Source organism: Dasypus novemcinctus, chromosome 15 (assembly GCF_030445035.2).
Source record: "Dasypus novemcinctus isolate mDasNov1 chromosome 15, mDasNov1.1.hap2, whole genome shotgun sequence".
NCBI lineage: Eukaryota > Metazoa > Chordata > Mammalia > Cingulata > Dasypodidae > Dasypus > Dasypus novemcinctus.
Genome location: NC_080687.1, coordinates 108,868,328 through 108,882,511, shown reverse-complemented (window position 1 = coordinate 108,882,511; position 14,184 = coordinate 108,868,328). Strand labels below are relative to the sequence as shown.

At 38.5% G+C, this 14,184-nt stretch overlaps 1 protein-coding gene across 1 annotated transcript in view; it reads right to left on the bottom strand.

Annotated features, from left to right (window-relative positions):
- The window catches only part of LOC101438108 (constitutive coactivator of peroxisome proliferator-activated receptor gamma-like), a 35,707-nt gene extending 24,966 nt beyond the window's left edge, over window positions 1–10,741 (bottom strand). Inside the window, 3 exon segments of the mRNA XM_058276880.2 lie at window positions 6,569–6,749; window positions 8,759–9,401; window positions 9,648–10,741. Of these exon segments, the coding sequence (XP_058132863.1) occupies window positions 6,569–6,749; window positions 8,759–9,401; window positions 9,648–10,741 (1,918 nt within the window).
- Between the last annotated feature and the right edge of the window lie 3,443 nt (window positions 10,742–14,184).

Below are 14,184 nucleotides of genomic sequence, written 5' to 3'. Positions count from 1 at the left end.
AACTACAACATGTAGAAGTCAATCAAGGAAATGCAAGCGCCAGACAAAGACGCAGAAGCCAAGGAAGGAGAGGAAGATAACCAGGAGAAGGTGGTGTCACACAGAAGACAAAAAATTTCAGCAGAGCTACTTTAATAGAGAAAAGCAAAGAGCAGTACATTCAGTTGAGGGCACTGGGAAAAGCAGGTCTAGCTGGAAAGAGGGGAATTTTTCCTCAATTGAAAAGTGAAGTTGACAAATTGTCCCATAATGTAGAACAAAAAGGCAAAAATTGGAATTAAAATATGAAGAATCATAGACTGTCAATCTAGGAAGTCCAACATCCATCTAACTGCAAGTCTAGTAACAGAAAACAGAGGTAGTATAGAAGAGGAAAATTTCTAAACGTAAAGGATAAAGAGAATAGCTCAAAATTTTCCAAGAGAAAAATGTCACCAAAAAAGGAACATTAATCAATCTAGCACTAGACTTCATTAGCCATACTTGATGCCAAATGACAATGGAACAATGACTAAAAATCCTGTAGATAGACTCTGTTTTTGGCCATGAGGGAGTAGTGCTACCAGATTGGTCTTCCTATCATAACTATAATGCTGGACAAATAACTGCATTAAAAGTTGGACAATGGGCAAGGATTATGATCCTGGGAGAAGAAAAACAATGTAAAATCCACAATCACACCAGTTTTTCCAACCAAAGGCACTTTCCAGACTGCAGCTTAAAGAAAGTGATCCCTAGCAGACCAAGACAGTCTCTCCAGGATGAAGGAACAGAGATGGAGATCAAGGCTATTGAGATAGCTGGGACTTGCAGGGTAGAGCATGGGGGGGGGGTGGGGGGGGACAGGAAGGAAGGGGAAGAGGGGACGGTGAGCTAGAGAGAGAGCGAGCAAGCTAGGCAGAAACAGTATTCCAGAAATCTTCCTAGAAGTGCCCTTGAGATGTTGGATGAATAGTAAGTTATATATGCATAGGGCAAGACTCAGTGAGGTCAGGCAAAGAATAACTTCTGGAAGCCATGAGCTGAACAACTAATGGTGCTTGCACAGGGTTTGAAGACATTGGATTTCCCACCAGCCAAAGTAAGAAACCTTGCCAAACACCCTGGGCACTCCGTTGATAGCTCATGTATTAAAAGTAGGGTCTCTTGGGAAGCAGATGTGGCTCAACAGACTGGGCTCCTGCCTACCATATGGGAAGCCCTGGGTTCACTTCCCAGGGCCTCCTTGTGAAGGCAAGCTAGCCCGTGCCTGTGGAGAGCTGACAGTCTGCACCTGAGGAGAGCTAGTGCAGCAAGATGATGCAACAAAGGGAGACAGGCAAACACAGAAGAATGCACAGTGAAAGGATACAGAGCGCAGACAGCAAGCAAATGGCAAGGGGTGGTGGTGGGATAAATAAATAAAATAAATCTTAAAAAAAAAAAAAGTAGGGCCTCTCTAGGTCTAAGGTAATGGTTACTATAGACTGGCCCTACTAATGCTGTAAAACAAACCCCAAAAGGATAAGGTAAATAAACTGCCTTACAGAACAAATCCCAACGCTCTTTATTGCATCCAAAATGTTTTAGTATATAACCCAAAAATATTACACATAAGAATAACCAAAAATGTCTGGACACATTAGAGGAGAGAAGTCAATAAATAGACATAGACCCAAAAATGACAGAGATGATAGAATTAGGAGATAAGGACTTTACAGAGCTATTATTGTTTTGAATATACTTAAGGATTTAAAGGAAAACATGAAGACAGGAAAGAGACATGAAAGAAAAAAAACTGGTGAAAAATACAATATCTGAAATGACAACTTCACTGGACAGGGTTATCAGCAGATTAGACATTGTGGAAGAAAAAATTGGTAAACTTGAAATCAAGGCGATAAAACCTATTCATATCAAAGCACAGAGAAAAAAAGAGTCTTAACAGGAAAGCCTCTATGACCTGAGGGACATTAAGAAGTCACATACCATGTCTTTGATTGCCAGGCTACCATGACAAATACCACAAAATGAGTTTGCTTAAACCATGGGAATTTATTGTCTCATGGTTTCAGAGGCTAGAAGGCTTGCTTCCTCCCAGGGTTGGTAGTGTTCCAGCTGGCGAGCAATTCTTGGGTTCCTTGGCTTTCCTGTCACATGGAAATGTCCTCTCTTTCCTCTTAAGGGTTCCTGCTGACTGGCTTCTCCCTGGGGCCTTCTCTTATAAAACCACCCATAATCTGGTTGAAGACCCACCCTGGTTTAGCTGGACACAGCTTACCTAAAAATATATCTTCAAAAGGTCTTATTTACAATGGGTTCACAACCACAGGGATGTGGATTAATATTAAGGACATGTCTAAATTAGGGTATATAATTCAATCTAAAACATAACATATATAAGTAACTAGAGGCCCAGACAGAGATATGAAAGAGGTTGAAGCAGAAGTAAATATTTGATGAAATAATGCCTCCTTTTTTTTCATATTTGACAGGAAATACAAACCACAGATCCAAGACTCTCAAGAACCCCAAGCAAGATAAATACAACATACACCACTCCAAAGTATATCTTAATCAAACTGCTAAAAAAAACCATGATTAAGAAAATAAAATCTTGAAAACAGAGAAAAAAAGAAACATTACATAAAGGCAACAACAATAAGAATGACTGCTGTCATCTTATAATTAACAATACAAGCCAGGAGACAATATAATGACATCTTTAAAGCACTGGGAAGAAAAAAAACCCACAAAACTATTATATCCATACATCCAATGAAACTTCTGAAATAAATGTGAAATAAGACTTTCATTAGGAAAAAACTCAAAATTAATACCCACACCACATTTCTTAAAAAGATAATTGTTTAAAGCAGGGGTTGGCAAACTATAGTCCATAGGCCAAATCCAGCTTGCCTCTTGTTTTAGTAGAGCTTGTAAGCTAAAAATGGTTTTCACATTTTTAAATGGTTGAAAAAAAATCAAAATCATAATATTTTGTGACGCAGGAAGATTATATAAAACTCCAATTTCATGGTATGAGAAAATTACATAAAGTTTTATTGGAATACGGCCACACTGATTTATCTTTGTATTGTCTATGGCCACTTTTGTACTAAAGGAGCAGATTGAGTAGTAGCAACAGAGACTATCATCTGGCCCTTCACAGAAAGTTTATGTAAAGTAACATTAAAAACAGTGTATTATGGAACTTAAAACATGTGTTACAAATGATATGCTTCCATTTATGTAACAACCTTGAAATTGCAAAAGTATAAATATGGAAAACAGGTTAGTGGTTGCCAGGGAAAAGGGATGGCAGGGAGAGGGAGTACAAGTACAAAAGGGTAGTATGAGGAATTTCCTCTGTGATAACCAAAGAGTTCTGTATTGTGATTGCAGTGGTGGTACGTGAATCCATACATACAATAAAATTGCAAAGAACTACACACACACACGCAAATGTACACACACAAATGCATATAAAAATGGTGAAAAGTGAATAAGGTCTGTAGTCTACTTAATAGTATTGTACCAATATCAATTTCCTGATTTTGATATGATATTGCAGTTACATAAGATGCCACCTTCGGGGCAAGCTAGATAAAGGGTACATAGGACACCATGCTCTATTTTTGCAACCCCCGGGAGTCTAATTGTTTCACAATAAATAGTTTTTTAAAATACAGGAAACATAGACAACAGCAAAAATGAGGAGAGAATCAAAGTACACCATTGTAAGGTTTTTTTATATTACCATTATATGTGGCAATATTATTTGAAAGCAAATTTTGGTAAGTTAAAAATGTACATTGTAAATGCTGCAACCATTAAAAATAAATAGCTAATTGAAATCACCCAGTAAGGGAGATAAAACAAAATATTTTTTAAAAATATTCAACTAATTCAAAATAAAGTCAGAAAAAGGGAAAATAAGAAAAAATATAAGAGAGAAAAAAAAGACCAAAACCCAACCAAGTCAATAATTATATTAAATGTAAATGATATAGACACTCCAATCAAAAGAAGGATTAACAATCAAAAGGGTTGATTTTCCAATCAAAAGAAGAGATATGCTGTTTAAAAGAGATGAACTTATAAAGAAACAGTTTAAAGTAAAAGGATAGGAAATAGATACACCATGCAAACATTAATCTTGAGAAAATTAGAATGCATACATTAATATCAGACATAACCAACTTTGGAACACAGAGTATTACCAGATAAAAAGAGGGAAATTGTATAAGGTTACAAGGGTCAATTCATTCAGAAACATAACAATCTCAATGTATATGTACCTAATAACAGAGCTTCAAAATACCTGAAGCAAAAACTGATAGAATTGAAGGAAGAAATAGACAAATCCACAATAATATCTGGAGATTTCAACACTCTTCTCTCAGGAACTAAGGAAAGTAGACAGAAAATCAGTAAGGACATAAGACTTGAATAACTCTATTAACACTTGATATTTATTGAACACTACAATTAAGAACTGCTTAATGCACATGGAATAAACTAGGCCAAGCAAGTAACACAGAATAAGTTTCATCACTAACATTGTAAATAAAACAGCAAAAGCAGCATTTTATTTTCATAATAAAATTTACATACTAATATTGTAAAACTTCAAAATGTTAAGAATGAAGGAAAACAAAGATCAACTGTGAAGGTGAGCTCAATTTGAATAGTTTTTACTGTTTACGTAGTAATGTAATAAAGGTATCTATATGGCTAGAAATGAATGAACAAATTATGAAATTGAAAAATATACTATAAAAATTTATATATCTTAATCTCTTTTAATGACATACTCTAAAACAATTCAAGGTCAATACGATTGTACAATGTGAAAAAATTTTCATGTTGAAGATACATATTTTTAATTCATTAGTGTAAATTTGCCATCATTCAAGTTAACAAATAAGGAATATGGGCACAGAGCCACAAAAGAAAAAGAAAAAAAAATTTACACAATATTTGGCCTCAAAGTTTATTACATAGGTTCTTTTGCTTCTGTTTTTGTTGGTTTTTAAAAATCATCTTAAACATCTTTCTTATGTTGTCCATTGATCACATAAGTGTTTGACCTCTTGCAGTACATGTGGGAGAAAGTACTACATGATAGTTAGTGCTGAAGCTAATGAAAACTGGAATTCAGTGAACACTCTACGCCCCACCCCCCAAAAAAGAAATAATTACATTTTATTCTGATGATTCTATTATCACCTCTAGATTATTTAAATATTTACTTTCTAGAATAATATTAATATTGATATGTTTGGAAATAATGGTGTTTACACAAACAGGTCACAGATGTTCTTTCACCAGGATTTGAATGTTTCTCCCTCTGGTACTGGTAATAGTTTAGTAGACCACATTTCTTATCAAAGCACTCTCCAATCAGACTATACAGTACCAGTCAGTCTGTGACATGAGCTGGGCCTTACCCAAGAGGTGAGTAAACGCATTAAGCATCCCTGCTTTCTAATTATGAAGTGTTCTTCTGTGGGAGGCCGCTTTTGGCGCCAGTATCAGTTGCAGCCATCTCGTGAAATACGCCTAACCCAGTTAAATTTCTATTTCCCCGCCCTCGCTAAAGTAATTAAGTTTCTACCCTCACGCCACTCCCCGGGCCTCCGATTGGGCACTCCCTAAAGAGCACGAAAGTCTTTCCGCGGACATTACCAAACAATCATCTGCGCGTGCTATGGCGCGAAATGTGAAAGCTAGTCACCCAATCATTTACCGACACTGCGCTGTCATATGTACCACCTCCTTCATTCCTGGCTATAAGAACCCCTGATTGACCCTCAATAAACGAGACTTGATCAGAATCCTGTCTTGTCTCCATTCTTTGTGTCTCTTGTCCCTTTCATTCCCGCTCCCTCCCTCAGGTCTTGGTTAGACTGATCCGAGGGTCGGGTCATTCTTCTATATTCCTTATCCCCCTAAACTATTCTAATAGAAGGTAGTAGAGTGCTGATTAACTTTATACTTGGTGTTGAAGGTCCTCTCCTTTTTCACTGCTCTGGCCATGGTGGATTCTTCCTCTACTCTTATTGCTAGCACACGATGGAAATACAGATGGGTGAAAAAACAAGCTTAATTTCAAAGACATAAAGCAGTATTTTCTTTTCCACAAAACATTTTTTGTGTATGTTAAAAAATATGATATACTAGATTCTGCAAAATTATTTTATGAAAATCACATTTTGAGGGGAGACTAAGTATCCATTGTCGTCTAATAATAAACATACCCTACACTCCTATAGCAGGAAAGAATCCTTACTTTTTTAAAAAAACACAAATTCTTTTAAAGCCTAAAAATATGACTTTTTATAGAAACAATGCACTCTCCATTTAATGACTACTGATCAACTGCTTGCTAATTATATATAAACGTCCCATGGCATTTATCCTTAATTTTTTACAGGTGTGAATGGTATTCTCAATTATAGATTTGACAGAGAACCAAATCCCCTTTAATTGTCTTGGGGTCCTGGAAGAATGCACTGTTTCATCTGGCCAAATTCTCTGGCTTCGACTCCATGTAGAACCATTACTGAGAGAGACTAATTCGTACCTCTGTATTCTCCCAAAATGAGTGAGTAAACACGCTGTCGAACAGGATGGTAAATGAAGGCCTGGCTCAGTAGAGCTTGATCAAGCTCATCTTCCAAGGTGTTGCCGCTCTCAATCTCTCCATTGCACATAATATTGTACACCAGATAGCTTTCAGCTTGGACATGATGTGCTTTAGCAATCTGTTCAAAATTTAAATGCAGTTCAACTGAGGTTTCCTTGAAAACAAACTAGTAACCTTCAAATAAAAAATACCCACACCCATATCCTATGCGTTTTTTTTAAGGCACTCAGAAATGGAATAATTGCCATTCGAACTCATGATGGCAAGCTGGTATTTGTTTCCTTTCCTCTGGGCTTCCAGCCTCCAAACTTCATCTCTATGACTCTCGCTCCCCCTTGCTCCAATCATCTATCAGTCTTACCAGATTTACCTCTGCAGTAGCTCATCAGTTTGTCTACTTCAGGGGTTCGTACAAGGGGTAAAGGAGCTTGAATAAAAAAAAAAAATTCTTGTGGGGACATGTTGGTGCTGGTATGGCATATTTATTAAATAATACTCAGCATAGTGTGGACTTAGTAAGGGGTCCGTGGTTTTCACCTGACTGGCAAAGGAGTCCGTGCAACAAGAAAAGGTTAAGAACCCCTGGTCTACCTGATACTCTCATACTAACCAAGTGTTCATTGCTTTTCTCCTATAAAACTATTAAACGCTCTTAACTGAACCCTCTGCCTCCTTTTCTCCCTGACTCCAACCTATCCTTTGCACTAGTGTCATATTATTTTCTCGGAAAGAGAGGGCCAGTCACCATCCTCCTTGAAACATTTGAATAGCTACCTCAAATTCTTCACCATAACTTTCAAGACCTCCCGTTCTAAGGCTTCCATTTACTTTTCTAGCCTTATACATCATTTTATCCTTATAAAAGCACTGTGATTCAGCCAGAATCCAAAGGGTCCAGAATGATTGCCTTACACGCTGGTAGGGAATTATGGCTCATGTGTAACTAAGCATGTGCTGGGTTTGCTCACGGATACCAAGTCAAGGCAGGTACTACCTCTATGCCTCAGGCATACTCTCTTATCTCCAGATTTTTGCTGTTAGCTCTATCTGGCATCCTTTCCCCACCCTGTCCTTTTGGCAAACTGCTACCTAGTTTGCAAGTTCAATATCTAATGTTACTTCTGAAGCTCCACTGAGAGTCTGTATTACTTGCAGATAAATTTGAATCCCTAATCTGTAATTAAAAATAAGCTGCAAAATTTACCTTTCCAAATTTTTCTCCCCTTAAACCCCATGCCCCAGCCTGACTATTGTTATGTTCCTCAAAGAGACAAAAAGATTCCCAACTTTACACACTTAGTGCTCTCCCATGCCCTAAGACTCTGCCTTTTCAAAGCAACTTTTGAAGGTCTGGCTCCAGTTCTACCTCTTTCAATAACTTCCCTAAATATCTTAACCCACAATGATCTCTCTCCTAATTCCTAGAACTCTTATCTGTAATATCATGTTAACAATATCAAATAGAGTTTCTATTTTGAATTTTCACATCCATTATGCCATACCTCCTAATTAGTCTCATAGATTCCCATTCTTGTGGTCCGTAGCCACTGCAGAGATATTCACTGAATATATTCAATATTCACTAAATATATTCAATAAATATTCACTGACAAACCCATCATTTGACACATTCTTAATCATGACATATTAGATTTGGGTGAGCATATCTAAATACCTTTAAGATTTCAGGGGGAAACGGACTTTGGCTCAGTGGTTAGGGCATCCGTCTACCATATGGGAGGTCCGCGGTTCAAACCCTGGGCCTCCTTGACCTGTGTGGAGCTGGCCATGCGCAGCACTGATGCGCGCAAGGAGTGCCGTGCCACGCAAGGGTGTCCCCTGCGTGGGGGAGCCCCACGCGCAAGGAGTGCGCCCGTGAGGAAAGCCGCCCAGCATGAAAAAGAAAGAGCAGCCTGCCCAGGAATGGCGCCGCCCACACTTCCCGTGCCGCTGACGACAACAGAAGCGGACAAAGAAACAAGATGCAGCAAATAGACACCAAGAACAGACAACCAGGGGAGGGGGGGAGGAATTAATTAAATAAATAAATCTTTAAAAAAAAAAGATTTCAGGGTCTGAAATCATGGTTACTTTTTGCTTGATTTCAGGGGCTAAATAAATAACTACTTGTTGCTGGATTTCAGGGTCTGAACTCTTGGTTACTCTTTGGTTAGTTTCAGGCTCCACATTCATGGATTCTACTTGTTTAATTTCAGGGTTTATATGCATGAGTGCTTCTAGCTTAGATTCAGGGTCTGTATCTATGGGTAATTTTTGTTTAACTTCAGGGCCTGATCTCATGGTTACTTCTTGCTTGGATTCAGGGTCTGTGCACATGGGAACTTCTTGTTTGGATTCTGGGTCTGTGCATATGAGAACTTCTTGTTTGGAGTCAGGATCTGTACACATGGATACTTCTTGCTTGGATTCAGGCTCTGTGCAAATGGGAACTTCTTGCTTGGATTCAGGATCTATACACATGGGAACTTCTTGCTCAGATTCAAGGTCTACACACCTGGAATCTTCTTGCTTGGTTTCAGGATCTGTATGCATGGGAACTTCTAGCTTGGATTCAGGGCCTATATGCATGGGAACATCTTGTTTACATGCAGTGTCTGTACATGTGGAAACTAGTTGCTTGTATTCAGGGTCTGTACATGTGAGAACTTCGTGCTTGGATTCTGGGTGTATACATGTAGGAACTTCATGCTTGTATTCAGGGTCTGTACATGTGGGAACAACTTGCTTGTATTCAGGGTCTATACACACGTGAACTTCATGCTTGGATGCAGGGTCTGCATATGTGGGAACTTCTTGCTTAGATTCAGGTTCTGTATGCATGGGCACATCTTGCTTGGATTTAGGGTCCATACGTATGGGAACTATCTTGGATTTAATGTTAGGATGTATCTGAAGTCCTAGTCTGGATTTAGGGTCAGTACGCATGAAAACTATCTTGGATTTAATGTTAGGACACACAGGAAGTTCTAGCTTAGATTTAGGGAAAGGGTGTGTGGGAATTTCATGCTTGGATTTAGGATCAGTATACATGGGAACTTCTTGCTTGGAATTAGGGTCAGTACACATGGGAACTTGCTTGGATTCAGGGTCTGAACTCATGGATGCTACTTGCTTGTCCAAAGTTATTGTACCTCTGAGTTTCTGGAAAAACCATGGAGATTTCTGTCCTGGCAAAAGATATGATGCCACTCCTTTATAAAAAAGAGCTTTGTTTGGTCCCAAAGGTAAAATCTCCTCTAATTTTTTCTCACCTTGATGCAAGTGAAGAACTTTAGATATATGATCTGCTACAGCTAGGATAATGTTACCTTTTTTGTTAAGGTTGTCTCTTATAGAGGTGTAGGAATACAAGCATTTGTACCGAAAACTTTCAAACATGCCTTCTGGGATTATATCATTGCCAAGTAGGCAGGCCAAAAGAGGAAGATCTGTTATATTGAGATTCAGACTCTCGCAAAGTTTCTCTCTATGGAGCATAACAGTGTCTAGACTTTCCAAGCAGAGCTCACTAATTGAAAAATAGGGACAAGTGTCATAAATTAAATAATCAGTATCTTCTCCAAGAATTCCAAGACAGTTATTTTGGAGCCCATAAGAAGCCACTTCATAGTCTGCTTCCTGTAATGTACACAAAGTTTTCTGACCCAGTGTCTTTAAAGCAAATCGTGTAAATATGGCCAGCCCTGAGGGAATGAAAAACATATTTCTGCCTGGCTGCTTCCTGTGTGAATTGATATAATGAAAAATTCTGGATATCTCCCTGTTGTTCTTGAGTCTTTGTTTCACCCATTCATCTCTCTTATCCTGCTCCACCATGCCATCAAAAAAGAATATCAACTTGATGCCAACTGCTGTGAAAGTTTTAACAAGATCTCTGAAAGCAGAATAGTATTCTTGCCATTGGCCACCACAGATCCAAGATTGTGGAGTATACCAGTATCTGAGACAACACATGGCATCAACCACTATGGTCAGAGTACATCCAGGATACTTGCTTCAGTGTTGTTCTGCCAGTTCTTTGAAATTTACTACTGTGCATATATGCGGACAGATACTTTCCACAAATCCCTGCAAGCCTCTAACACCCATAACTGAACTCCTGGAAAGGATCTGAAAAGAAAAATAAATCTGGAATTTGTAATGATGGTATTAGCACTAGACATATGGCACTTTTTCAAAGTAAACATATGACAATATTTAAATGCACTCTCTATTTCCCAAGAAACTCTTGCCAACAAGGTAACATGATATGCCAGTTAAATGCCTAAAAAGTTTCCAATTAAAATACATGAGGAAGTTAATCTAAATATAAGGTGAGTGAGACTTGTACAAGGACAATATAGAGTAGCAATCTTAAGATTTTCACTAAGACTAAGATTCAAATGATTCCTGAACCAAATTAAAAATCTAGGTAACAGTTTTCAAAGAATTAATATTTCCCATGTAGGAACTCAAATAGAAGTGAAATTTAAAATCCTAAGACATAAATTGATACATGCAACATGGACAAGCCTCAAAATAATTTGCTGAAAGAAGCCAGATCAAATCTAATAGTCTACATTATATAATTTCATTTTTATAAAACTCTAGTTAATCTAAAATTAAGCTAATCTGTAGCATAAGAATAGTTGTCTGGGGAGAGAGGGGTGAATGGAAAGGGGGACTTATGAAAGGGAAACTTTTGGGGGTCATGGATATGTGCACTACCTTGATTGTGGTGATAGTTTCACAGGTGTAGATGTATGTTATGTTTATCAAACTGCACACTTCAAATCTGTATAGTTTACTTTATGTCGTGTATACCTCAAAGATATCCCAAAAAGCATACATAAAAATTCACTATGCCAGATATTTCTAACATTGGAGACAGTGGCTGACTGGAAAACAGACCATTCTCCAATTTAAACAGATCAAAGTAGTTCAAAGAGCTAGATTTTGAAATTTGGGAAAAACCTAAGCCAAGTATTTATTCCATGGCCATTCTTCAAGTAGATAACAACATCCATCAACGATCAGAAAAAATCCCACTCCCTTACAGTGATGACACCCTTTATGTTAGCGGTCTGTTCATTTCACTCTTATCTTCAGGGTTTTAAAAAAGGATGTCTTTTTGAGAAAATAAAACAAACAAAAAAATCCTTACTATCCGAGAGGAACACAAGAACAAATGATACCTCTCCCAGAATTAGCACTGATAACAGTTAGCAAAACCATAAAATTAAAAACAGCTATTACATTAAGAGTGAACTGACTACCTACCAGGCAGAACTAGGCACTTTAAAGAATCATCTATTCATCTTAGAAACAAGGCTGACAGTGTGGAGCTGGTGTAGCTCGGGAGCTGAGCGCCTGCTCTGCAGGAATGAGGTCCTGGATTCAATCCCTGGTACTGCCAAGAAACCCTACAACCCTGACAAGTAAGTATCATTCGCTCTATTTTGACAAATGAAAAAAACTGTAAATAAGTTACCAGATTGAGAAAAGGCACCCTCACAGGATTAGCTTTAAGAATTCACTGAATTGTTAATGAGCACCTAATAGATACAATCTGTTTAATAGCCATTGCTAAGGAAAAGATAGGAAAGTTGTATGGATATAAATAGCACACATTTTATGTTGAAATTTGGAGAAGTCTTGTTATTAAGTACAATTAAATACATGAATACACACACCCCAAATTACTACAGAGTTATTGTTACATAACATTTAACTTGGAAACATAGCCAAGGTGTTTCAGTTTTTGAAACAGAAACCAGACCTCATAACACGGTTATTTCAACAATGTTCTTCTTGGTTCTACAGTTTGGTTCCCTGGGCAGGGATCCCCCAGGAAGCACACTCTCTTTGTATCTACCCCTTTCCTTTGCAGGAACCACTTTTTCCTAGTGCTGCAAATCTTCACATAACTTCAAGTGTTTGGATAAGCAACTTCACATTTATGATGCTGTGCCAGAGATTCATTCATAGAGATTTCCTGTTTTACTTTGTGTGTTTTTTTTAAACCAGGCCGCGTGGGCCAGAGAGCAGCTGCGGGCAGCTCGTCCCGGGTTTAAGCGCAGTGCGGGGCCCCGCCGGGGGCGGCGGTAGTGAGCACTGCGCTGCGCTCCGGCCCCCTTTCCCGCCGAGGTTTCTCTGGGCCCCTGGGAGTTTTTGGATCCCGGGCTCTGCCCACCCGCCCGCCGCTGCCGCCCGCTGCTCAGGTCCCCGCATCAGCAGCCTTGGCAGTCTGAGGCGGTGACCCCCCAGCAATATCCAAAGTATCTGGCCATTTTATTAATTATGACCCGAATTTGAACTTTGTTCCAATGATCTCAATGGAAAGTTGACCAAAACACTCCATCACCTCGTTGATTTCTTGTTTTATCAGTTGATTAGGCCTCGTCGGTTATTGATTCTTTTTTTTTTCCTTTCTTATTTTTCGGGGGGGACTGATGTGGGCTCCTTTCTTGATTAAAGTGAGATTCTGTAGGTGGCTGTTATATCTCATTTAAGACTCTTGGAGTGAGGATGCAAGAGAATAAAGGAGAAAATTTATGTAACATTCACACTAACTGTAGATAAAACAATAAATGTCAAAGCTTATTCAGGCTGAAAACTTTCATCGAATTAAAAGTGAATGGATGGAGTGGATGTGGCTCAAGCGGTTGGGTGCTGACCTCCCACACGGAAGGGCCCAGTTCCGTTCCTGGTGCTTCCTAGGAAAGAAGACGAGGGGACACGGGGAGCAGACAGACAAGGGAGCCACCTCGGGGAAAATAAGTGAATGGGATTTCTTTAATATGATAGGAAGCATCTACTAAAACACACAAACAAAACCATTCTATTTCTGGATGCTGAGTATATTACCAAAGGACCAACTCTAATCATTATAAACTCTAGAAAATATGAATGCCTAACTGAAGGCACTATAGAGCAATGATCAAATAAATATATTATTGAAGATGTTGATGTTTGGAGGGATGAGATGTCAATGACTGATTTTCCCAATTTTAAATCTTGCATCCTGATGACAACATTGAACCTACACCATGGGAAGAAACTTAAAGTAACTGCACTTAAGGTATAGATATCACCTTCATGTTATTATTTACCTATGTAAGACTTGACGTATATACAAGACCTTTCTGTGGATAAGAAAGATTATTTGAAATATATGTAAATTATATACATTGATGGTAAATTTAAAACAATATAGATATAGATAAAGATCTATAGATAGATGATGTAGATACAACACAAACCAAAAGCTGCTGTGGCTCTACTGCTGCATTTTAGTTTGCTAAGGTGCTCAGGCAGACACTATAAAATGGGGTTGGCCGTTAACAATAGAACATTATTAGTTCACAAGCTTGCAGTTCTGAGGCTGAGAAAAATGTCCAAATCAAGGCATCACGGGGAGATGTTTCTCTGGGAAGCCTGGCTGCCAGCCATCCTGGACTAGGCCGTGTGACACAGCACATGTCAGTATCTGCTGGTGTCTCCCTTCTTTTCCAGGTATAATTCCTTCCAGTTTCTTGATTCTGTGTTTTTTC